We start from the raw sequence: 26710 nt of genomic DNA on the forward strand, positions 1-26710 counted from the left end.
AGTAAAAATCATGGCATTCTCAAGTATTAAATGCAGCTGGTTTATAAAAATCAACAGTGATATATGGAATGGGGAGGAGGATACTGTATTAAAAGGTTTTAAAAAAGGCCAAGTTCCATGGAGGTTTTGAAAAAGACATCCAAAAACGTGAAATTATTGAGGGGGGGAGAGGTGATTCACTATAGTTTAAAATACTCATTTTTAAAAATATACGTGTGGAATTGGTGTTTTAGAAAATTGGTTTCAAAGTTTGATTCTCCTCTTACAGCTCAGTCCTGCTGTCCCTGTGCAGGGAAATCTTTCAGTGCAGACAGTGGCAGTTGTGCTTAGATTAAGGGCCAAATTCTGATACCCTTCCTCCAGCTGAGTAGTCATATTGGTTGATATCAAGAATCTGGTCATCAGACTGCAGGATTGGTTCCAAAATAGCCATGCACTTTTTCCTCAAATCTGTATAGAGACATATACATAGGAGTGGCTGTTCTCACACATGCTGCTACCTCTTTTACACATAAGGCTTCCTGTGATCTATGAACAGCCAAAAGATAAATCAAAAGTAATTATAGTAATTACTCCAACTCTCTTCTTAGTATTGCAATCTCTGGTGGTTATGGGTTCTCCTTCCCCCTCCCCCCCTTCTCTTTTGTACACAAAAATTTCAAGGTTGTTTTTTAAATACCTTGAGGCATTTTGTGAGTGTTTTTGAACTGGTTCACCATTCACCAGTGTATTTGCTCATCAGCCTTTGATGAGGTTTTTGTCATATGCACCCACTGAAGTTTCAGTGTACTCAAGCATTAGAAAAGCCACTATTCGAGAGTCTTTGTTTTCTTTGTTGAGCTGTTTATTTTGCTTTCTTCCCACGCGGTTCCCTGGCCTTGCTCTGACAACTGTTTTTCTGCATGAATTACATTCCTCGGGGCCACAAGTCTCCTAATTCTTCCAGTCGATTTGATTTCTGCCTGTGTGATTAGTCTTCAGCTCCAGCTCACAGTTGGTCTTTGCCAAGCAAACTGCTTGCTAAGTGCCTTTAACATGAAGACATAACTACATTTTTTAACCTCATTAGTGTGTAGGGCACTGCTTCATTCCAGTTTAATAACATGGCTACCATTGAGTCATCACTTGCTCTAAAACAGGTTATAAAAAGGTTACTTAGTTGTCTGGTTTTCCCCTTCATATGATCATGCTTTTGCAGGAGAGCAGTTTGGTGTCTTAAGTACATGTCCCGTTTTTATCATGTAAATAGCCCTTTGAAAGAAAACCCATTAACACTGAATAAGGTACATTTTCATAATAAGAAACTTCATAACAGTATTTCAAAAAGATCATTACAGGCTATTTGGAAATAGTGAATCTCAGTTATGAGTACTAGTGGAAAATATCTTACAGGATTCTTTCGAATGTTTTGGAGGTAGGGGGAGGGAAAGGACAAACATTTACTTCTCAGTCAAGCTTTCTAGTTATGCCAGTGTAAATCCAAAACCCACTGTAATTTGGATTTACACCACGGCAGCTGAGATCTGAATCTGTCCCAGCTCGCCTTTAACTAAGCTTTAGAAGAATGCAATCTGATTGCAATTTGCATGTAAAGTTCCATGGACAAGGTTATATTTTCAAATGTTATAAATACAGGAGAAAAATAAAAGTTTCCCTGAAAAGACAACTGCACCGGAGAACTGGGGGGAAGGAAGCAAGCACCAGGTTGCATGCCACTTGTGATGGTGCGTTTGTACAGATGCACAGCACAGCCACTCAGAGGGTGAGACTTCATGATTAATGGTGTTTATTCTTGACAGAAGCCTCCTTTATTTATCTGCAATACAGTTTAGCGATTTTATCAGTCACCTGAATGAAAAATATTCAGTCATACCAATATTGCAGTGTAAATTGAGTAGAGTCACTTTTTATTATATCTTTCAGCCTTATCATCTGCACAGTAATTTTCTAGCAGGGGTTTGATATAGAAAGGCTGGATTTAGCTGTACTTGACACAAAGCCTCTTCAATTTCCCATAAAAGTTCAGGCTGCTCTTAGAAATGTGTATATATATATACACAACCCCTCTTATCCAAGCAATTTCAGGATTTGAAAGAATAAAGATAAAATGCACAAACCTGGATGTGAGAAATGTTGTTAATATGAAAACATCTAATAGCTGTGAAGCCACTGGTGAAAGGTTCTTTAGTGTTTACGCTTGTGGTTTAGTGCAGAGCTTTTTGCATGGCTACGTAGTCTGACTTTCTTCTAATCAATCATCATCCAACTCCAATCAGCATACAGGCAGACCCTATCGTTCATCCTGGGTGTAATTTCAGAGTTGAAGACTATAATGGCCACATACAGCACATTAGTCACTGCGATAACAGCCAGTGGCACTCCTGAAGAATTGGGCCGGGGGACGAGGGGAAATAAAATTATTCTTATTCTCATGATGCGTTAGGGAAATAGGAGCCAATGTTAAACAAACGTTTATTCAATTAGCTGGTTTAGCAGCACTAAGTGTGAGAAGGCTGGTGACATTTCTTTGACCTGCTTTTTTGGGAGAAGATGCAGATGGTATTATATATCCACATATTAATGTGGTTCTTCTCACAAACATGCTAGTTAAACACATCAGGAGGTTTCAACCACTCTCTGTAAACCAGAGGAGAATATAATTTTAATACCGAATAAGAGCAGGTATGCACGAGTGCATTGCAAGAAAACTGTTGCACGCCTGAATTTGCCTGAGGAGCATGGTTGGTAATACTAACACTCAGTTAGTGTGGTGTATATTTAAAAAAAAAAATTAGACCTTTTCTGTAGCATATTGCACTGCGATACAGTGTGAAGGTGCAGTGGCATATGAAGTTTCATAATGTTTTCCACCTCCTCTGGAATGGCGCTGTGTTTTCTCTGATCTTATGTGAAAATGTACTTACAGTGTCAGTATGTTGTAGTGTAGGGACCAAGACCTGCACATCACATATTGTCTGAAGTACTGTTACCCTTGGTGCAGTAATGACCACAAGCTAACCGAACTGGAACCGGAGTTGGCTGAAGAGCGGGAGGGAAAAAATTCACAAACGCTGGGTTGGGCTGGCTTGTGATGCCTGTACTCTCACTGATTCTGTATGAAGTCCCATTGACGTCAATGTCACCAGAGTAAAGTAAGTCAATTTGTACAGTAAGGTAATACTAAATGTGGGTAAGGGTACCATTATCTGGCCCATTATCACTGTTATTTAATCTTTATAGTACCATAGCATCCAGAAGCTCCTATCAGGATCACAGCTCCATTGTGTTAAGTGCTGTACAAATATATACAAAGACATGGTCCCTGCCCTGAAGAGCTCACAATCTGAGAAGACAAATGACATATGAAGGGAAGAAGCAAGAGAGAGAGAGAATTGTTTGTAATATATTTGCAAAAAAGAAAAGTATCATCTCTGTTTTACAGGTGGGGAAACTGAGGCACAGGGAGATGACGTGACACACCCAAGGTCACACAGCAGATCATTGACAGCCAGGAACAGAGCTGATATCTCTCTAGACCTGATCCATTTCCCTATTCACTGAGTCATTCATCCTGACCATTTATGTGTATGCCCTGGGCTCATTAATGATGTATACATACATACATCTGCTGTATGATAACTCTCTTAACTGACATACTATTACTGAATTGTAGGCTCCAGAGTATCTTGTGGCTAATCATACTGTAATCTGATATTAATATTAATCTCTGCACAGATTTAATTGTTTCACTACGCTAGCTACAGTTTCGGCATTCGTTTTGGAGGCAAGGCAGGCACAGTGTTGATTAGTTGTTAGCACAGGGATCTGGACATAGGAAATCAAGGTTCTGTTCTCAGTGCCGCTAATAAATTATCATGTTATCTCAAGCAAATCATGACACTTCACGCTGAGATTTTAGATGAAAGGTGTTACAAATGTATAAAGTGCTTTTTTACAATTCATTTTAATTTTTAAGTTTGCTTGGTATTTTGCTTAGTTAGCCTGACTCTCAAAATGCAATCCTTCAGATCTGAAGCACTGAGTGATGAAAACTAAGAAGTAGCAAAGCTTAATTTAGAGGAATGCATGACTATCCTTTATTAAATGTGATTGATGAGGATCCAGAAATATGAAAAGTTGTTATTTTTATAAATCTTACCCCATCAGTTAAGTACATGTCTTTGTGTTTATTATTGTTTGCAAATTTAACTAGATGTTTAAAGAGGAAGGAGTGAGAGTTACGGGGTGGTATTTTTAAAAGCACTCAGTATTGGCCTAATTCTAGCTCCATTGAAGTCAATGGGAGTTCTACTATTGACTCCAGTGGGAGAAGAATTAGGCTCACACTAAGGGCTTGTCTTCACTACGGGGGAGATCAACGCTGCTGCAATTGATGCCGCGGGTGTCAATTTAGTGGGTCTAGTGAAGACGCTAAATGGACGGCAGAGCACTCTTTGGTCGACCCCGGAACTCCAGCTCTCCAAGAAGGGTAAGGGCAGTCGACTGGAGAGTGTCTCCCATTGACACAGTGCACTGAAGACACCTGGGTAAGTCAACCTAGGCTACGTCGACTGGAGTAGTGTACTACACATAGCTGGAGTAGTGTAACTTAGGTCGACTTACCCCGGTAGTGAAGACAAGCCCTAAGACTCATATGCTCAAACTCCATTGAGAGTGTAGGTGCCTTAATATCTTTGAGCATCTGGCCCTAAGTGTAGTGCTGTTGTCTCTCTCACCCATAATTACTTTACTTTGAAGACAGCGGAAGTTTTGCGATCGAGTAGGCTTGGGCACGGCCATAGCAAAATATAGTCCTTGAGAAACATGGTCAGTTAAAATTGGACCCACACACATGCACATAAAACCCTCACCAAAGTGGAAAACCTCTTTTTCCTATCAATGCTGCTGTCTTAAATAATGTATGAATTGTTGTGTAGTACACTCTACTGTCGTGTCCTAAAATAGTTAGATGCAGTGTACGTGTAAGTGTGTGTATGCATGTTGGTAAAGTATTTAGTCTAATCTGATTGGTTTTTTCCCTTGGGTTTGTAAAACTGCCATATGGGATTATTTTAGCACTTTCTTCTATGAATTAATAAACAATGTTTTTTCTCGCAAATAGTTTATCTGGTGGATGATATTCATGTGTTTTCTAGGGACATAATTAGTGCCCTGAGCCCAATATTGCAAGTACCTACTACTGAATGTGGGGCATATAACTTTGAGTAGTAACATTGGGATCATTTGGACTACTTAGAATTGTTAGCACTGCGCTCTCTAGTAAGTGTTTGCAGGATCAGGCCCCAGGTTTCCAGGGAACAGAAATTCTTGGTATAAAATACTCTTTCATTGTCAATAGGCATAACGTTGATAACTGGTGCCAAGGGGTTAATCGGCTTATATGGATCTTGTATTAAGCAAACTTAGTCATTTAACAAGGGATATATGACCAAACCTATTCATTCAGTCATGCATCAGAATAGGGCTGCATTTGTCTGAAATAACAAGGACGATTTTTTGTTGTTCAAATTCGAAGATCAAATGGAAATAAAAACTTTATTGCTTTGCTGACAGTCTTCTAAAGATTACTCACAAAAAAATCTCCAAATAAACCCATAGGCATATTTATGTTTTTAATTCTCCAAACAATACGGAACTGAATGGATATCAGAGAAACATCCTGGCATAGATATTAGCTCTTGCATTGAATGACGTACTGGAAAATGATTAAATATCGAGGTTTGAACTTTGACATTTTAGTAATATAACAAGAAATATGAAAAGGCGATAATAAATTAGGCTATGTTATAATATTTCATTCCAGTTGGTTGACAAGCTTTGTTCTCTAAGATAGATTATTGTTCTATCTGAAGCCTTAGCACAGTGTCATGTTTGAGATGCTGTAGTTATAGATTGCTTACTGTTTTCAGTATTACCTTTTGTTTCTCAATGCACTAATAAAAGGGCCATTTTGAAAACTTTGGATAAAACTTGGAAATTTCCAGTCTAGAATCAGATTGTTTCCTCTAAAAATAAGGAAATGCTTAAATTGTCATACAGTTTTTAAAAAGATAAGCAGTACAAAAAATAAAAACAACCCTAAAGCCCACAGTTTTATATTGATTTCAAAACTGTTTGTTCAGGCACGAATAAAAAAACCCCACCACCTTTAGTCCAGATTTTCTTATGATACAGGTCCTTTATGCTGCTGGGCTCAAATAGCCCCTGGAGAATACTGCCCTGCTAGGGGCGTTCTCCGATTGGAGTGAGGCTGGCGGAACAGCTGTATCCCAGCTCTGTTCCCAGCATAATGGGTGCAGACAGAGAGGTTTGCAGGGACATCCCTGCACAATTTAGTATAGTCCCAGGACTCAGAATTAGGAAAGCACAAAACTGGCTTAAAGCCACCTTAGCTCCCCATTCTCCTGTTCCTGTGACAGCCACAGAAGTTTAAGAATACTCAGCCTAAATTGAAGAATAGATTATTGGATGGCACTTGGGGCAGATCCCCTGCTTAGCTCCCATCTCTGGACACGTGGCTGAATGCTAAAACAGCATATGAAGGGGGGAGAAAGGATCGAGGGCATTAGTGGGTGAAAAAAAATGGCATGTTTTCTGTTTCCTTGTTGAATTCTAAAAATATTCTGACTAGCTCGACAGTAGGTTGAGAGAACAGCTAGAATATTTTGTCAAAAATTTCCCTTTTTTTTTTTTTTTTTTTTTTAATTTCAAACTGAAAAAATTGACTTTGTACGGCTAAGGGAAAGAATGTTCCCCCTCCTTCACATCCTCTGACAGCTGGAGAATAGATTTTGGGAAAGAGAAACACTCCACGTCTGTGTTGCCAACCTAAGGCCTGGTCTACACTTCAAAGTTGGTTGACAAAGCAGTGTCTGCTGAACCCCTGGTTCAGACACAACTAGGTCGATGGAAGAATGCTTCCGTTGACGTAGCTACTATCGCTTGGATGGGAGGTGGGTGATGTTCCTACAGTGCCGGAAAAACCGCTTCCATTGCTGAGGAAGCATCTGCATTGTGGTGCTACAGCAGCCTAGCCACAGCCCCGTAGCTGTGCCAGTGTCGCTCCTGTAGAGAGGGCCTAAAGGTTGGAGCCATCTGTGCAGCTGTCGTGCCTCACCCCACTCCATTGTCAATGAAGGGAAAAGACTCAGAAGCGCTCCTCCAAGTCCCCACTACGTACTGTTAAGCAGGGGGCTACTGCAGAGGTGTGCCCCATGGGATGCAGGAGGTGCACCTCTGCTCACCCCTGTGCAGTCTCTCCAAATCCTGCCTACCCCTCACTCCAATTCATAGCAGAACTGCAGTAGTTCCAAGAGACCCTCCGGCCCTATGGAGGAAGGGACGGGATTTCCCATCTGTCTGCAGCTGACCTGAGAGCGTTTTATTTTTCTTTAATTTTAAAGATGAGCACTTATTTTATGGTAAAATGTGGTTCCTCTGCAGTCTGCTTTCTATCACCCCCTTCTCCTCCAAAAAATATAAGTGACTGCAGAGCTCCTGAGAGGTGCTGGGCAGGCAGCACTCTGAATGGAGTCCTCTATCCACCCGGGCCACTGAGCACAGGCCGTGGCAGGGCAAGGCTCCATCCATGCAGTCCTTGGCCTGTCTGATCAGATTGCCAGTGACCGGGACTAATTTTAGTGATGAGGATACCTGTCCCTTAGAACTGGATGGGGAAAATCAACTCATGTTGCATCGTGTGCTGTCACTGCTCGGGTGGCCGTGACGATCATCCTCAACCTCTGCCATAGTCCTGCATGTGAGCTAGAGCAGTGGTTCTCAAACTCATTTCGTCGGGCCTCCCTTCTTAGTGTCCATAGCCATTTACGGATGCCCCTCCCCCCAAGTACCTTTACCACCCCCCAGCTCTGAAGGCAGAGCGGAGAGCCGCAGCTGCCGACAGGACACCCGGCTCTGAGGGCAGCCCCACGCCAGCAGCAGCACAGAAGTCAGGGAGGCAAGGTGAAACTCGATATTTGTCTATCACGTTTCACAGCCGACCTAGCGCCCCAGTGACACCCTTACTTCTGGGCTGCTGCTGCTGCCACCCCAGGGCTGACAGCCGGAGCTCCACTGTCTCCAGGTGAGGGAGAGGAGAGCCTGAGCCTGGGTGGCAGGGCTCCAGTTGTCCCCTTTATCCCCACCTTCTGCACCAGCCCCAGGACTGACTGACAGAGCTCTTCATCCCACCCCCAAAAAGCATGCAGCTTGCGCCTCCCTTGACACATTCCCACACCTCCCATGGGAGGCCTGCCCCACAGTTTGAGAATAGCTAATCTAGAGGCATAAAGGCTCTCTAACACTGTCAGTCCCCGGACTTACAACCTTCCTATCAATGCTGCAAATGAACTTGGGAACAATTTCCAGTAAAACTGAAACTCTTCGGATAGCCCTGAAGGCAAAGCCACTATTTAGTGTCAATAGAAGAATCATGGCAGCCCCACTGAGATTGTATCAGATACAACAACCTGTGAATAAGGTACCACATCTTGGAATAGGTATAAATAGTTCACTCTTGTTGTGCCAGATACAAAAGCCTCATAGCTGTTTCCCCAGTAAAGAGAAAAAAACAACTGCAGAAACAAAGTGAGGAAATGTTTCTTCAGTGCTACAAGGAAAGTGCAATAGAATTCCAACACTTATATTTATAATTTTGGTGTATTTTATTGTTTGTAGTTGACTATAAGAGTGTTACCTATATATTTCAGTGTTTGTTTTACGGGTTTCCTGGCTGCTCCCTCTCTATTCAGTTAAAAAACACAGTTTGGTCACATCTTTTAATAGCTCCTACCCGTTGTAATGTGCTGGCTTTTAATTTTCCTTCTCTTCCAGAAAGAATTTGGAATGCACTTAGTTTTATTTTTGAAAAGCTAAACAGTAAGTTAGTAAAAGATGTCACCAGTCATTGGTTTGATGAGGATTTCTGTGGTTGCAGTTGTGAACAGCAAAGCAAAATGTCACTCTATCTCCCCCGATAGGTAACTGTCAAATCAAATGTCTTACCTACAGTACAGCACTGGTCATAAAAAGTGAACATTGAACGATGGTGAACGTTAAACACTGTGATATCTGCAGTGCTGTGTATCTTAATGACAAGTTCTAAACAAGTATCGCTATGTACGTTTTTTAAAGAGGTTGATGTCTTTATTAAATCATCCAGAAAAAGTCATGACAAACAGGAAAGATATGTTTACCGGACCAGTTTCAAACCCCAAGCTCCCCACATGCTGATTGCACTCCTCCTGCACAGAAGATGGATCAGCTGCCTGTTTGATACCCTCCTCGCGTCCTGTGCAGAGTTGTCTACAGAGCTGGGATCTGCACAAGGGGAGAGGGCACAGACTTGGTAGGCTGACAGTGGGCGGTTTACAGCCCCGCATTATATGGGTGGGATGGCCTTGACTTGTGTCTGTGTGCGCGCGCACAACTTGTCCCCTTTCAGCCCTGAAGACATTGCCTGGAAAAGGGGAATTAGCTGTTCCCTTGAGCACTCCTCTGGTGGGGCAATGGAGGTAAAAGGGCATTCAGAAGGCAAGGCAGGAGGAGGGCCACTGGGTGAAGAGAGCCACTCTGGAGGTTTTATCAGGGTGGTTATGTCTCCAGCAGTTCCCTAGAGACCCTCCAGGTGTTGGGGCTGCCCTACAGATCATCCCTGGAGAGGAGCAACCCTGCTCTCCCATGTTTTCTTCTCCCATAGCCTCCACCTGTAGATTTTCCCTTGGGGAGGTGGATGTTATCTGGCTTACAGAGTGATTTAATGAGAATCAGCTGAATATACCATTATGAAAAATAGAAGCAGTAAAACACAGCCCCCTGGTCTCTTTTAGTGAAAGCTGGAAACATTTCTCAGTCTCCAAAGAACTATTCAGTGTATAGTAGGAGTTGTGTTGCCAGGGCCTCTGGGTGTAGATACAGCAACACTGAGGCCCCAATTCAGCAAAGCACTTGCATGTGCTTACTTCCCTTTGAAGTTACTTTAAGCACCTGTTTAACTACTTGGAGAAGAGGGATGGGGTTACTAAGGTGCTTAAAGTTCAGCACACACTTAAGAGCTTTCTTGGGCCAGGGGCTTAGCTACTATGGTGATGAATGCTACAGGAAAACATATGGGTAGATTAGATAGATTGTAACACTGGGTTTATGCAGATTTTCTTCAAAATGTCAGATCTCCGTGGAGGTGGGAGAACCAGATGCCTGCTCCCTCTGCAAGCCTCTTATTATACAGCAGGTAATATAGAAAGAGCTCTACTCTCCCACAGGGCATAGAGATTTTTGCTGAAGTGAGGGCAAGGATGATTATGATACAAAATTTACAAAATGAGGCATGACGTTCCGAGCTCTTATTGCTGAAGAAAGTGATCCTGCTCAGATTGAAATCAACAAAAGTGTTGCAATTGCATTCAGTGGAAGAAGGCTCGGACCCAAAGTAGAACCAGCTACATCAATCCTTTATCTGTCAGGGTATGTGAAGATCTGTCATGTGCCATGCCAATGTCCAGTGGACTGCCACCATTTTTTGTAGTTGGATTGTCACTGAATGATGCCATGAAGATCTCCCAAGTCCATGCTTCTTTATTGTTTGTCCATTATTTACACGATGCTCAAAGTGTGCTAAGTGCTTTCTTGACCCATAAAACACAGTTCCTACCCAAAAAATGCTTACAGTCTAAAATTAGACCCAGTATTAGGAAGAAGCAGCTAATAGTAAGGGTGTGAGAAAGGGAAGGACAAAAATTTGCTCTTGTTTGGCTATGTAACATTTGATCTCTTGTTGTTTGGTTTTCGTTGTTTTGTTTTTATAAAAGAGAGGGGAGGAGAGTGAAACAAGGTAGCTGAGGTGATTGGAGGAGGGTGGTAGCATGTTACACTCACGTGTTGGGGAGAAATCAGAAAACATTAATCTGGAGTTGAAAAGTTTAATATTGAGTCTGACGACACCCCCCATATGCTGCCCTGTCCATGCTGCTGCTCCTGGCCTGCTGAAGATTAGTGTTTTCTGGGGACCTAAGGCTTTTCATAGCCTTCTCAGAAGCTTGTGGGGCCCTTTGAGGGAGGGCTTTCTGGATGAAGTGTCCTTGTGTGGCTCCCATTTGATCTGGAAGGGGAGAGGTGGGCTGGCTTGTCTGGCTCTTAACCCTGTTCTTGCTGCTGCCCTACTTGGCTGTTGACCAGTTGGAGAACGAATAATTGAAAATAACATAGACTTTCAGCCTGCTGGGATGGGAAACTCACCCTGTGATGTGATGTCCAGCAGTGTTCTTTCTGCCCTGTACATCATTATCAGTGAAAAAGATTCTGTGACATAAACTTTACATGTCAATTTTTGTCAGTGAACCACGAGGCCAGTTTCTTCTTCCATAAATTATGGGTTTTACTGTGCGCAAACAGCATTAAAATCTGGTTTTGATCAGTAAAGCAAAGATAACTCAAAAACATACAGAGAAAAGATGCTTTGAGTAATGGTTGCTTTTCTAAGTATAACTACACTTTAAACACCTGTAAAGGTTTATTGGTCACTGCTTAGGTATTTGTGGATAATTTGTTTGGGTCCCAATGAAATTATTCCATTGCCAGAGTCTGCTTTTAACACAAAAATGTAGGGGCATAACATAAACATTACAGTGAAGGGACATTTTCAGGTGTGGAAAGCATAAAGGGGTTTACCTTGAAAATAACGAAGGAAGGAAGAAAAGATGGAGAAATACAAAGAAACAGGAAAAAATCTTTATTCCCCAAATGTTATGACCCTCGTATATTTTCTTTCAGGGAGTCTGGTGTCCCGTTAAGAACTAATAACTCTGATCTTTGTCCCATTCATATGTTAGTGTTTCTGAGCTGATATATCAGCAGAATTGACTCTTACCTCAGATTACATTTTGTTGCCTTATAAGTGACAACAACAATCCCCACTGACTGTGGTGTGTATGTTACAAAAATACATTTCTCTTTTTTATTATTTTGTGTAAGCCAGCAGCATCAAAGGAATGAGCTGCCCCAACTGGTCTCACAGCTGCTGCTTCTCTCTGTTCTGTATATACGCTAAATTAATTGAAAAACAGGGACAAAAAGGCATTTAGTTCAGGTCAGCCTATTAGACTACAGCAAATAAATGACAGGCTTAATCATTGTCTTTTGCGAAAGGACTGGTTGGCAGGGGTGAGCTCTCCAACACTTCCTTATGAATTTTTTTTTTCCAGTGCCTTGGAGCATGGATGCTGTGAGAGGCGGTACTCGGCACAGAGCATGGGCATGGTCCTATCAGGGTGTGACATCAAGGGGTGTTTTCAGGACAGGTTATTTGTCCTCATCAACCATGAAGTGGCATTTCAGCCTTAGTTCATTACAGCTTCATAGATATAGCTTAAGAAAAAAATTCTGTTCCTCCTTAATAACAGAGATGTGGTTAATTACTGAATTCTTGTTGTCGGCATTAGGTCAGTTTGTGGCACCATGCTAAAAACAAACATATGGAGAACCTTTGTTCCGTTGCTGTCTGGTTTTTGGTATCGTACGTGTAAATGAGCTATGTCAAAAATAGTTGTAGAAAAGCCCAACCCTTGTAGTGGTTTACAAACTGTGTATCTTCTGAATTTGTTTATAAATAGAAATGTGCACTTTACAATAAGGATAAATTGGCAAATCAAGGAAATGGGCTCAGGTAGATCTTCTTAAACTTCTTCCAGTAGACTTTTTAGAATTTGTAAATTATTAGGTGTCTCAGCATGCATTCTGTATTATAGCAGAAATTAATATGTGATGTACATATTTAATGCTAGTTAGATTAGTTTTCTTCTGAAATCCAAAGGAAAAAAATTATGGAGTGATGTAACATGAAAACTGAAAACCGACTTACATTAAAAATGGGTTAGAGAAATATTACTAACAATTGGTACAGAGAAGAACTCGTTCCCGATTCTTTTCTCTCCAGGCAGTGGAAATTAGTGTAAGTTATTGCATGTTCAATGCAGTTGTTCTTTATAGAATGAATATTACCTTACAGTTATTTTTTCTGTCCACATTTGTGATCTTGACTATATAGATAATCTTTCTTTTTTCTCTCTCTCTCTCTCTCTCTCTTTATTCCAGGCCTTCTGCCTTATCTAGTAGCCCAACATATTCAGATCTTCCGTTCATTAGAATTTCCCCACACAGAAATCCGGCTGCAACATCAGAATCTCCCTTCAGCCCTCCTCACCCTTATATTAACCCTTACATGGACTACATCCGATCACTGCACAGTAGCCCGTCTCTGTCAATGATCTCGGCAGCCCGTGGACTCAGCCCTACAGACGGTGGGTTTAAGACTGGCTTCCTGTTTGCTGTCATTGTGGCAACTTAAGTTATATTAATCTTGTCAACATTTCTTTTTTTTTCCTTGTTCAAAGCAGCTTCAGCAGATTTGTCAGCCATATTCATTATGTCATAAATGTTTCAATACTTCATCAGCCTATTGCTGGTCATTTGTACATTTCACAAACGTTGAAACTTCAGCAAAAAAAAAGTTCTCATTCAAAATTAAAAATGTAACAATGTTTATGGCTTGTAATATCTTCTGTTTTGTGCGACAGACCGTGGGTATGATTCTGATTTACCTTAAAACAGCATAAATCAGGAATGCCTGTACTGAAATCAAATCACCTTGTATAAATCAGCATATCTCCAGCGAGTTCAAGAGATATATTGTGTTGGAAAGTTCTTTTCCTTTATTAAAATAGCAGTTTTATTATCTTAACAACACACTCACTTGCTAATGAGGGTCATTATAGGTCTATTTAACTTAAATTGAGCTACACCAATTTATAGTAGCTGAGGATAAGACGAATGAAATTTCACTTATATGAGATATGTGATTGGTGATCGGAATCAGGTGGAGCATATTTAAATGACTCAGATTTAGGCAGCATAAAAGGAAAGTGATGTTCCCTGAGGTCTGAGTACGATGTAGATATTACCTCCCTGTTTATTTGGATGTAAGCTAAATTATAAAGGACCAAGATCTGCAATCTCTACTCAGTCCTTAGTAAAAACTCCCATTGATTTAAATGTGAATTTTGCCTTAGTGAGCAATGAACAGAATCACACATGGGCTGGATTCTGGGAAGTGTTATTTTTAACAGTACATTAGTAGTTTGAAGTTTCAAAATTGCTTTATTGTGCTGAGTGGAGTTATAATGGGCCAAATTAGCAAGTGAGTATGTAATGAAGATAATTAAACTACTATTTTAATTAAGGAAAAGCTCTTCCCAGTGCTCACACAAATTTACAAAACAGACATACTGCCTTTAGCAGAATTTGAAAAATGAGTAGTGTACTCTGTTCAAATGGATGACTAATTAATCCTCACTTGTAAGAGCCTATACCTTTACACTAACCCATTAGTTATGGGTGCATATTCGTCTTATGAGAATAAATTAAAATGATGTAATGTCAATCAAAGTGTATGTGTGCACATATCCACTGGTGATATCGACAGCCTGGTTGTTGTTTAAATCATGGTTAATTCTACACATTTTATTTTAACAAACAGTGTTATATGATGACCAGCAAAATCATTTAAAAAGAACACTAGTGATTATTTGGAAATCCTTATCTTGACACAAAGAAGTTCTATACGTTTATTGTCGAATAAATATGATATAACTTTTTTATAGCTTTTGAAACCTCTCTCTCTTTCTCAATCTCTCACATGCCCTCCCCCCACATATATATGTATATTAATATACATACATGTATATTGGCATACAAATGTACATATGCAGAGATATAGACATACATTCACTGTATCTGCAGTAAAATCTGTCTTAAGTGATCTCTCATGAGACTACAAACTGGACTAGTTAGAACAGAATCAATTGTAATGTCTTATGGCAGTGATTGTATTTATTTTTGCAAACTGTGTACAGAATTGAACATATTGTAGGCACAAGAAAACTTAATAAACTTTCCTAATAAATATGGATCAAGTTAGTACTCGGTTTATGTATTTGAGCAGAGTCACATCTTAAGACCAGAGATTGGCTAATAAAGATAGATTCTTGTACATCTAAAACATTCTACTGCATACTCTGTGTTTATTTATGTATTTGATTTTCAGGCAATATATAGGTATTTACATAGCACAGGGATAGCCACCATATAAGAGTGCATACATGCATGTGAGTATTGTGCTATACATACAGCATGTAAACTATGCAGTATAAGTTGATTTATAGGAATACTGCCATGGGCCAAAAAAAAGTTCTGAATTCTTAAATAGCCCTAATTATGAAAGTGGAAGCAAAATCCTTGGGAAATATAAGTGGACAAAGAAAAATTACAAGGAATTGTGTAAGGCTTTATAGCTTTTATTATCATTGCATTTTAGTTGCATTGTAATTACACTTTGATGGCATATACTTATAAAATTGAAAGAGTTAAAGTGGTAATATAACTTACGAAGTAAATTTATGTATATAGGCTTTTTAAAAAAATTGATATAAGAACAATTTAATAACGGCTATCAAATTAGATTCCTACATAATTTCACTTACACTTTAATTCCACCTCAGTTGCTCATGGAAATTAAAAAATCAGCATACTGCCATCTCTGTTGTCCAGTATGAAGTTTCATAGGTATCCCAATAAAAAACATATTTAATTAAAGGTTGTAAAATATGTTACATAGAATTCATAGTTAGCCAGGTAAGCCAGTCAAGTGTGCAACTCTAAAGCCCTTATTCAGACAGATCTATTCAGATCAGACCCTAATCTCCCTTGTTTGTTGACAGTACCTACCACATTTTGGACTCTACTGGAATGCAAATAATAAATAATAGTTCAAGTATATACCTGTGTACACACACAATGCTAAAGGTATAAGTGGCTTGATTATAAATTCTGTCACACACAGTTTGCATTTGAAGGTATGTAAAATTGTGCTGTTTTTTCTAAAAGTCAGGATGAAATATCTATTGCCCGTTAAATTGCTTTAGGTCAATTAGATCATTCTTTTTGGGCTCAGTCCACAGTTGCACTGATCCAGGGGCCAAACAGCCCATCGCATAATGTAGAGCAGCTTTAGAGTTGCTCTGTTATGCAACTTGTAGACGGTGGCTACAGCAGCTGAGGATCTGGTTGAGTGCTTTGCATACTATGTCATCACCTCACCCGGGAAAACAAGTGGTGTGGAGCCAGCTCTGACGGTTTTGGTCCACCCATGGATTTCCCACAGCAACACAAAGGAACTAGAGGTGGGGTCGAGGACTGAGCCAGTTGTTATGTGTATTGCAGTAGTGCCCACTATGCAGGGGGTGTGATTCTTTTTTGATTTACACAGGTGTAAAGCAGGGGTAAATCCACTGAGGCTACCCTGGTGTAAAAGCTGCTGTAAATGGGAAGAGAATCAGGACAGCAGTCCTTGCCCCAAACAGCTCAAATTCTAAAGGTCCAGTCACAGGGAGAGCTACACTTAGAATCCCACTTAGTGGGGTAATCCTGCAAATATGGCCAGGAGGAACTTTACATATGTGAGTAGCCACATTGAGCTTTGCTTTTATAAAATACTTACATATTTTAAAAAATAAATTGCACATCCTAACTGAACTCAATTACCCTTCAACCAAGCCATTATTAATTGGCCAATTTCTTGTATTTAAAAAGAGGAAAGATTTCTTAAGGAAACCAAAAATTCTTTCAATTTATGGAACATTGGTAATATAGTTATATGCTCACTATATGCCTTGATAGGTTCTGAAGCATTTCATTTTAAAGCTTGCAGCCAATGTTATTGTTAGTTAACCCAGACACTTATGTCAGAAAGCTCAGGAAGTGTTTTAAGTGTGTCTGGAAAGATGATATGGTCGTCTACTACTGTAAAACTTCAAAATCAATGACTCAGTGTAATGAGTGAGGGTTTTTTTTAATTTGTGGTCAAATATTTTTCTTGTCATTTTACAGAAAGTGACAGTGGCAAGGTGTGGATTATATTTATTTTAGAAATCAATTTGTAATTTGAAAACAAGAAGAATTCTTCTCAGCTCACTTCTCTTGTGGTTTCCTTTCCTGCACTGTCTAAAATCCTTTTATTTTTCTTTAATATTTCCTAAAGTTTGATTAAAATAATGTTTATTCTTCATTTATGTTGGATCTCACGATATAGCAGAGAACACTTTTTATTTTATAACATACTGAAATACTCTGTAAATCCTGTTCCTGTAGGAGCTCCCAACTCTGCCATTTCATTTTTCCTTTTAGAATAAACCTGGTTCCTGTGTTTGTGGTGTTTCATTTAGGACCTGATCCTTCAAACACTAATGCAAATAAGCCACTTTACCCGTGTTAGTAGTCCCATGTGAATAAAATTGTTCAGTGTTTCCAGGATTAGTGCTTAAAGTTGTATTTCCACTCAGAACATAGCCAATGAAATGGTGGAAGAATGGCGCTGAATAACAAGTATAAATATGAAAATACTCCGTTGCTGTAGAGACCTTAAATCTGAAAATCTCAAAGTACTTTACAGATATTAATGAACTGTGCTGCACAACATTCTTCTGAGCACAGTTAGGGAAGTATGATTATCTCCACTTTACAAATAGAGCAGCTGAGGACCAGAGAGGTAGAGTGATTTGCCCAAGCTCACCCAGGAAGTCTGTGGCAGAAACAAGAATAATGACTAATCTTCTGCTCAGTCCACAAAACCATCTATTAATAATTGCAGCATCAGAGGGCCACTGAAATGAAATATTAGTCCAATGTTACACTTCAGCTCGTTGCATGGAGTTTAGTGATGCTTGAAAATTGTATGGAGGAAAAACAGATCGTGAATAATTTTTGCAGAAATTGAGTTGTTTTTTATGAGTAAAGGAGGTTATCTGCAGGGGATTGGATGATTCATGAACACAGTAATGGCATATACAGCCTCTCTCCTCTATGGCACTGAGCCGTACACACCTAAGTAGACCCATTGAGGTCACTGGGACCACTCTCATGAGTACCATTACTCATGTATATGTAGGATCTGGGGGGAGGGGGAGCCTTACTCATTAACATGAATCCAGCCTTGGCTAAAAATGCCTATAAATTGTTCCTGTCTGACAGCTAATTTGCTTGAAAGAAATTAGTTTGTCCTAGTCCAGTTTTGCATTTCACAAAATATTCCCCCATTGATGACATCCTTTCGGTGTTTTCAGCAGGGCGTTCGAAGATGTGAATGATCATGGAACTTGACCTGCTTTGCAAGAGGTGTTTCAGGTTAAGATTGAGACACATTGGCGCAGGAGAGAAGCTTTTGCTGCTTGTGGTTAGCTTTTCTTGTGACTAAATAAAATGTGTTAGTTTCCAGGCCTGTCAGTCAGTCTGTCACTTTTAAATTCACTTAAAAAAATAAATATAAAAAATGAGGTCACTGTGAATGGTAAATGTCACTGGTAAATGAATATTTTATGTCTTGCCATTTTCTGAATGATGTCTTTGCAGTATCACTGGTTGAAGTATGTTGACTGCACGGGCATATTGCAGATGTTGCGTTGCTTTAAAAAAATAAACAAGCCGGTTTAATAGCCAAAGGGAAGCAGTGGAGTAATAAAATTTTGCCTCTTGTTTTTCTTACGTCATTAATGGTGCTTTTTTATGTTGTGTTCTTAGCTCCACACGCTGGAGTCAGTCCAGCTGAATATTACCATCAGATGGCTCTATTGGCAGGTCAGCGGAGCCCATATGCAGACATTATTCCTTCAGCTGCTACTGCAGGAGCTGGCGCCCTTCATATGGAATACCTTCACGCCATGGATAGTAAGTGAGCATGCTGAAAAAAGTGAGACAAATAAGGCCCTGATCCTGAAAAGAGAACCCCATGGGTGAATTCCCTATGCTCACATGAAGCCCCACTGTCATCAGTAGAGCTCTGTGCAGATGCAGGAGTTTGTGCCCACATGGTTCTCTTCGCAGGATCGGGGCCTAAAAGTAGTTTAAAAAAGAAGTGAGAGGTAGCAAAGTGAATCTGATAATAAACTTTGAAAGCGACTATGGAAAGAAATGTGATTGCTTCTAAAAATAAAGGGCTGTGGGTAAAACTAACTTTCAAGTGGACTCAGATTCCTAAATTACTAAATGTTTTTGAAAAGGTTACCTTACATTAACAAACATTGTCGTGTTTATCTTTAATGTCGATATTTTTGTTGCTGTTGACACCAGTAGTCGTTGTTCATAAATAAACATTTACGTCCATTTTCCTAACCTTAGTTAGTGTCTCTGTTCCCGCAAAAAAACCCAGCAACCAGTCAATGTGAACAACTCTTATTTTATAGCATTTGTCTAAAACATCTTCAGAGAGCAGCAGATATGTTTAAAAATTATGTATCCTGGTACTGACTAACCTTGGAGATTGTTTCTGGCTCAGGCAATGTGGATGGCCAAATCCCCAAGGATGCTGCCTCAAATTTCTAAGCTATGTACCTCCTTCCACGTGCTGCACCATCTTCAAGACCTTTTATTGTGGCCTCCATTTCTCTCAGCGAAGTTGAGGGAGAGCACTCCATCTGAAGCTGCTCACTGCTATTTTTTAGTCAACCAAATGGAGTTACTGTTGGTTGAGTAACAGTTGTGCAAAGCACTTCACTCAGGAGCTGCTAATGCTGTCTGTGAAATCCTCATTCCCCCATCTCCACCATAACTTGAGAAGTAAGAGACTGGGGCTCGGAATAAAACCTTATTGCTTCCCATGTGGCATACTATTAGAGAATTGGTTTAGCCTGTGACTCTCTTAAATCCTTGCCAGCATGTGGTTTCCTCATGTCTATATCTCATTATTGACCATGTTCCGGGGCTGCTGATCCCAAGGAGTCTGCATAGAATGTGAGAATTATGAGGCTCACCCATAGAAAGCATGAGGACATAAGAAAGTCAGTGTTGCAAGGACATTCATTTAAATTATGTTAAATAAGTGATTGATGAGATATATTGTGCAGGAATTGAGTGTGCAAATTAGACGTTTTTATTAGTCGGAAAGAAGGTGAGCACATTTTTTAACAACTCAATTTCAATTACATATTCTATATTCAGTTACTGTGCATGGTGCATTACAGTAGTTAAAATATTCCAAACATACCCATTTCCTACTTGGAGGTGCTTATAAAAACCAGAATCTGCTTTGTGGACATTATTTCTGATAAGCTTCACAGAAGATGGAGTTTTTCAAAGGGTTTTGAAGGGAGAGAGTTGGAGAGAAGGTGGGGTAGGGGGAGGATAAAGGGCTATTAATGTGTTTGGCACATATTAATAGCAACTTATTATATAACATTCATTTTCTGCTTTATGGATGGTTCAAGACATGTAAATATAACAATCACACTTGGACACATTTTCAACTCGTGTAACTGTCATAGCTCCACTGAAGTCAATGGAGCCATCCTTATTTACACTAGCTGAGGATCTGGTCCACTGTGTATAATCCTTTGAATCCCAAAGTGCTTGATAAATAATGTGCCCAATCCAAACTGGCATTCTGACCTACTGTAATTTGCCTGTTCAGTACTTACCTACCACCATGATGGGCATTCTAGGAAAACCTAAAGAGATAGATAAAATTCTGTATCACTTACACAAATAACGCTAGAGACATCAAAAGACTTACTTGTGGAGTAACGGCTGGAGGATTGAGCATGCTATAATATGCATAGAAATACAGCCTCAGCATCACAAATAATTACCTCTTTTTACTTAAAGGCAGGGGTGCTGGAACAGTTTGTATAGTGGAGGTGCTGAAAGCCATTGAACAAAACTGTAAATCCTGTACATGATGGAAACCTCTTCAAGCCAGGGGATGCTGCCGCACCCTAGTTCCAGTACCTGTGCTTAAAGGAAAGGATGTTGATCTTTGATGCATATGCTCTCTGTTCATTCATATAAAAAGGGTCCTAAACATAATCTCAAACAGGGACAGCTGTCCAGATATTTGATATATGCACTTTAATTTGTTTTGTGTTTGGTTTTAAAGTTGAGATCACACATTTGCAATTCATTATAGCAGCAACTTTTCAATTAGGGATTATTTCAGGACTAAAGTCAAAAAAATTGAAGCAGTATTATGCAAATGGGTTATTTTAAACAGTAAATAGAGAATTAAAATAAGAGCGAATCCTAAGAAGGTCACTTAGCCTCACCTTCTCTATTTGATGAGAATGTGTTTAGTCAGGCAGTAGCTTCTTTTATCTAAAGAGAGGATGAAGTTACCCTTTTACTTTGTAAAAACTAATTAAAACTATCTTAACTTGCATGGATATACAGTAAATTAATTGTCATTAAGTAGGCATCTGAATGTCCTATCGTTCATCATGCTAAAGAAAACCCCTTTCTTCTTTGTCAGAATTTTAGATTAGAAAAGAGAAACAAAACAATTAGCAGGAAGCCAATATTAAGATGCTTTTTTTTTTTGAACGATCAGAATGCCCATATTTGCATTATGATGATTTTAAAAGTCCTCTTTCCATCCTGCCCCATCTTGTTAAAAAGAATGAAAAAGAAGTTGATAATTTCCCTCATTATTTGTGACAAAATTCTGAGAAATAGCTGATTTGACCCACTGAAAGATCCCTGCTTACGTATTCTGTACAACAATGGGTCAGAAACAGAGAATGTTCTGAATTTACTATATGGAGAAGGTGACATAGAGACTGTCTCTTACTCTGTGTGTGTGTGTGTGTGTGTGTGTGTGTACAGCAGTGAGCACAATGATCAAATCTGGAGCCTTTAGACTCTAATGTAATACAAATAATAACCATATGCATTATGCAGAAGATGGACACAGAGCTTTATACAGGGTATGGGGAACACCCTGCCTTCTTCCTGCTTTATGGAGAGCCATTTTTATTGGGGTGGGGGACAGGATGCTTGGCTCTTGTGCAGGGGGTTGAAATGTCCTACATGCTCTGGAGCCTCGCTCTGTGGGAACTTTTTGGTGAACTCCCATTGAATTCAGTGAGAGCAGAGCTAGCTAGGTCCACACTGAGTGCTTTTGACAGTCCCACCCTGTAAGACTTTCTGAGGTGTGACCTTTTGACTGAATGTAGGCTGAGTTTCAAGAAAAGGTGGGACAAGTTTTGGCTAGTAGACCCATTCCTTCCCCTGTGTGTCATCAAGGGATTTATGGGTTTGGCAACCAAGACAAAATTCAGGATGTGTACTTCCATAAAGTAAAACCAAACTTCTACTGATGTCTGTGAACCAAAACCACCAAGTTTCACACAGCTCTAGTTTATTTTCAAAAATTCAAACCTGTCATGTTCACAGCCTTCAAAGAAGACCAGTTCCTTTGGCATGTTTGAAGAAATGTGATTTAAAGGAATAAAATTATACGTCTGAAAATTCTTCTCTAATAATTGATGCTAAAAACTTGAATTCAGAAATCGAATTCATGGACCAATTTGCAGCAAGGCATATTCCATTTTGGAAAGTAATGATTGAAATTGATTTCAGCTATTTTAGAAATGAGCTCCACCCTCAGAATAAGTCTTTACTTTTAACACTCACTCTGATTTTTGCCTACACATCCCTGTCTCAAAGCTTCACTAGCTGATATTACAGTTTCCTTTAGTATAATATCTACTCCACAAGGACTATATTCTTAAACAAGTCTGTCTTCTGCTCTGTAGAATGCCACATATACCTTCTATTTTCACCACCCTCCAAAGTTGATGGTTTTTCAGTGCTTGCTCAGAAGGTGAATGGAGTTTTTAATGAATCACTGGCTCTGCATTTTTGGTCTCCAGGAATCTTACAAAAAATGGAATGTGATGCTTCATTGGAAGAATACTATGAACAGATAAACATCTCAAATTAATAAACGCTGAAGTGTTTGTGTTTAAAATATATGCCAGAGCAAAGCTGCAAAGTTTATTTTAGCAGTCAGAGATGCTTATAAATTGTGATCTATTTCTTTTTATAGTAATATACGAACTCAGAATATTGTTATACTAAACATTTTGCAACATAATGAATGATCATTTCATATTTAAAACCTTTTAGGAATGTAAAACCTAATTCAATGGTGAATGCAAGAAAAACAGTCATTTAATTGGATTTTCCATTTTGAAAGTCACTGTCTCACTTGAAGCCAGTTCTACTCTTCCATTACCAAGTACTGTAGTGCTCTGATTTGGCTGTAACCATCATCTCATGTGACACAGGAATTCTCTGTTTACATATAGAACTGTTACCCCTTAGGAAACTGGCCAAGTCCCAGGTAGATGAAAGTTGGGGTCTGACTGATTTCTAGATCCAGGTGAGACGACTACGGCATGCTGTTCCAAGGAGAAAAAAAAATCTGTGGCTACTGAATGATAAGGCTGAGTCAAGGCTCCCTGTTATAAATCCACTCTGCTCTGCTCTGCTCACTCTGCTCTGCCATACCACATCTTTGTCTCTGGCCAGAGCACTTATGTGCCTACCACAGAGCCAGGGGACAGGGATGAGCTGGCCCAGAGTGGCTCTGTGCTGAAGAGAAGACTGGCTGCTGATAGCAGTTGGGCAGGACGAGGGAGGTTTAATGAGCATTTGAGGGAAAGAGTCTTTTCAAACCGCCATAGTGTGACTTAGGAATGGGTTGGCTCATTTTAGAGAGGGAAGGGAGAAGGAGGGAGTCATGCATTTGTTGAACATCTGTGGGGCACCAGGATGAGGATAATCATACTTGGTAGCTCTGTGCAGTTTGTTAAGGATGAGTATGCTTCTCTTCAAACTCCTAGGGGTAGCACAGACATGGGTGATACTTATTTGGTACAAGTGTCCTCTCCTGGGAAATGTGGTATAGAACTGCCAAAAGAGGTTCTAATGCTGAAATGAGACAATGCTCTGATCAGCAAAGAGGCAAAGTGCAACTGTGTTTGTAGATCATTTATCAGGCTGTCTAAGCTTTCACTTCAGATGAGAAATGTAATCTAGCAGGGTTCATGTTATAGTATTTTTAATGATCGCTTCATTTTCCAACAAAATCATTGGAATACATCTCTCATTTGCAGCGGAAAACATAACTAGCTGATATTTGATTTATAAACATAGTTGTGGTTTGCCTTTTTCCCAGTCAGCGCATTGTCTCATTTCAGAATCAGAAACAGTCAGTCTGTGTCTGGCAAGTCTCTAACAAATTCCCCAGGACACTTACATCAAATAAATGGCAGTCACCTCTATCTATACACATTCAGATCTGGAATTCTGATCAGTCACAATAAATATTTTTAAACTTAAGTCCTAAAAATCAAGTTCAAAATCTTTCCTAAATTATCATTGGTAACATCCCTATGCAGAGGTCAGGCTTCTCATGTTAAAAACAGAACTGTAACACGTAACAATGTCATGCTTATCCAAAGAAAGTGATCTATGTTTCCCTCATCATGAGCATGTCCGGTGTCTTGTGACTAATCCCATTCCTATCAATCTGAGGAAAATAAATGATTGATGCTTTTATCCATGTGACTACAAGGGGGAGGAGGGATCAGCTGGTGTAGAACATAGCAAGGATTATAAATAATGACAATAACAATGCTGTGAATAACATACCATTTAGCTGTTCAGTTGTGGTCTAGTGGATTGTGCAAAGAGTCCTGTTTGCCCCACTCATTTGATGTTTCACTGTGGACGACTGAACTTCAGTTATCCACTTGGTCAAATGGAGATAATAATAACAACTCACTTTTAAAGTGCTTTGAGCTAGCTCCTTAGCTAATGCAAATTGGCATAACTCCATTGATTTCAGTGTAGTGGTACCAATTTATATCAGCTGAGAATCTGGCCCATATGAGAGGTATAGATGAAAACTACTAAATAAATGCAAGATATTAATATGTAGTTATTCTTTTACTATCACATGGATCTTGTATATCCGTAGTAAATGTATAGCAACTTCTTATAGCCACTAATCAACGTTTGTACTTTCATGGAGATAAAACATATCAGGCTTTAGAAGTATCAAGGCACTGCACTTCATAAAGTAGCAGATGTACACACAGTACAATAGCACGCTCATAAAAAGAGAGATAAAACAGATTAAGTAAAATAGCTTGAAGTAGCTCGAGGAAAAAAATAAAATCTTCAAGTTTAAGTTTTAAACGATAATTCAGCAGCATGAATATCCAGTGAGAGACTGGAGGAATAAAGATGTGGGAAAAAACCCTGAACCCTGATGCCAAAGGCAATCCTTATTGGTAGTCTTAGCAGAGGTCAAAGAGTGTTCCAAATTAAGCACAGTTTATGAGGGGGAGTATAAGCAGAGATCAGATCACAGAATGATATCAACCGTAAAACAATGGCTTTAATTACAAGATTTTGAATGTTGGCTGAACACACTCAAAAAGGGCAACCAATACAGATGTCTAAGGAGAAGAGTCAAGGGAGAAAATTGCAAGCAATGAAAATTAAGACAAGTCCTGTGATTCTGTGCCACTTGCGTGTCAGACAGAGTAGCGATAGGAAGATTAGTTGGAAAACCATAGGAAGAGTTGAGACAGGAAAGAACCATGGCATGCACCATAGTTTTAGCTGCAAAATTTGTTAAGTAATCGTGAATTCTGGAGATGTTTAGTAAGTGGAACCGAGAATTGAAATAATGTGTGAAGAAAACAACACATCATAGTCAAAGAATAAGTCTGGATTGCAAGCATAGAAATGGGTGAAATACAAAGTCAGCTTACCTCAAAATAAAAACTCCAGTAGGAGAAAAGCAAAGTGAGAGAGCCTAAAATGAAAATGTCAGTCTTACTGTATTTAACAATAAAATTAGCAAGCTTTTAGTTGGACGTATCCATGAAATGTGTAAACAAAGAACATCAGGAAATTTGGGAAAAGAGCAGATCTCTACATCAGCTGTCTATAAACACTAACGAAGGCCCTGAATCAGCTATGTATTTGAGTATTTGCTTAACTTTAAGCACATGGATAATCCTGTTGGAATCAATGGACTACTCACGTACTTAAAGTTACACACATGCTTAAGTACCTTGCTGAATTGAGGTGTAGAGCACCAAGTAGTGGGAAGTATAAAGAAAAGATCACAGAAACCTGTAACCTACTCTTTAATTGTTGAGAAGTTACACAGAGCTGCAAGCCATCCAGTTAGAAAAATAGGACTTGAACCAAGAGTTTGTGGCCCTGGACATCAAAATTACATGGCACGCTCCAATATTACCAGTTTATTTGATTGAAATAAGAAGTGCAGGTGGTATTATTTTTAATACAAATAATTGGCTCTAGAACTTTGCTTACAATGAAATCGAGGATTACATGAATCAATATTAGGATGAAGTTGAAGGTGATATATCTCCCATTAGCACGATAGAATTGTGGTTACAGGTCAGGAGGAGTACCGGCCCAATAGTGGAAGTTTTCAAAGCCTCACAGAGAATTTAGCCATACATGTTCTGTTCATTTTAATGGAAGATGTGGGATCGAATCCCCTGCACTGCTCTGAAAAGCTTAAACTATAGTTTTGAAAAAATGGATACATCCACCCCACAAATCTTCTTAGTTACTTGAAAAAATTGAAATAAAATCCTAATGTCTCTTAGCCTAATGCTGTGACTGTCGAATTGATGACTTCTGTTGATAGAGTGTTTTGTTTTATGGCATTATTTTATTCATCTGTTTTATTTTTGCAGCTAGCATTGGCCAGGAGGAATTATGATCAGCAAAGGGAAAGCTGCATCTTAATCTTTATTTTGTATTT

At 39.4% G+C, this 26710-nt stretch overlaps 1 protein-coding gene across 5 annotated transcripts in view; it reads left to right on the forward strand.

Moving 5' to 3' along the window:
• Positions 1-26710, forward strand: part of GLI3 (GLI family zinc finger 3) — a 243283-nt gene that overhangs the window by 145109 nt on the left and 71464 nt on the right. For 4 of the 5 annotated variants that reach the window (XM_074945305.1, XM_074945306.1, XM_074945307.1 and 1 more), the window contains 2 exons: positions 13108-13313; positions 18643-18789. In XM_074945305.1, the coding sequence (XP_074801406.1) occupies positions 13108-13313; positions 18643-18789 (353 nt within the window). The remainder of the gene's footprint in view (positions 1-13107; positions 13314-18642; positions 18790-26710) is intronic. The other variant, XM_074945309.1, reaches the window with a different exon arrangement.

This window comes from Natator depressus, chromosome 2, assembly GCF_965152275.1.
Source record: "Natator depressus isolate rNatDep1 chromosome 2, rNatDep2.hap1, whole genome shotgun sequence".
Classification (NCBI taxonomy): domain Eukaryota; kingdom Metazoa; phylum Chordata; order Testudines; family Cheloniidae; genus Natator; species Natator depressus.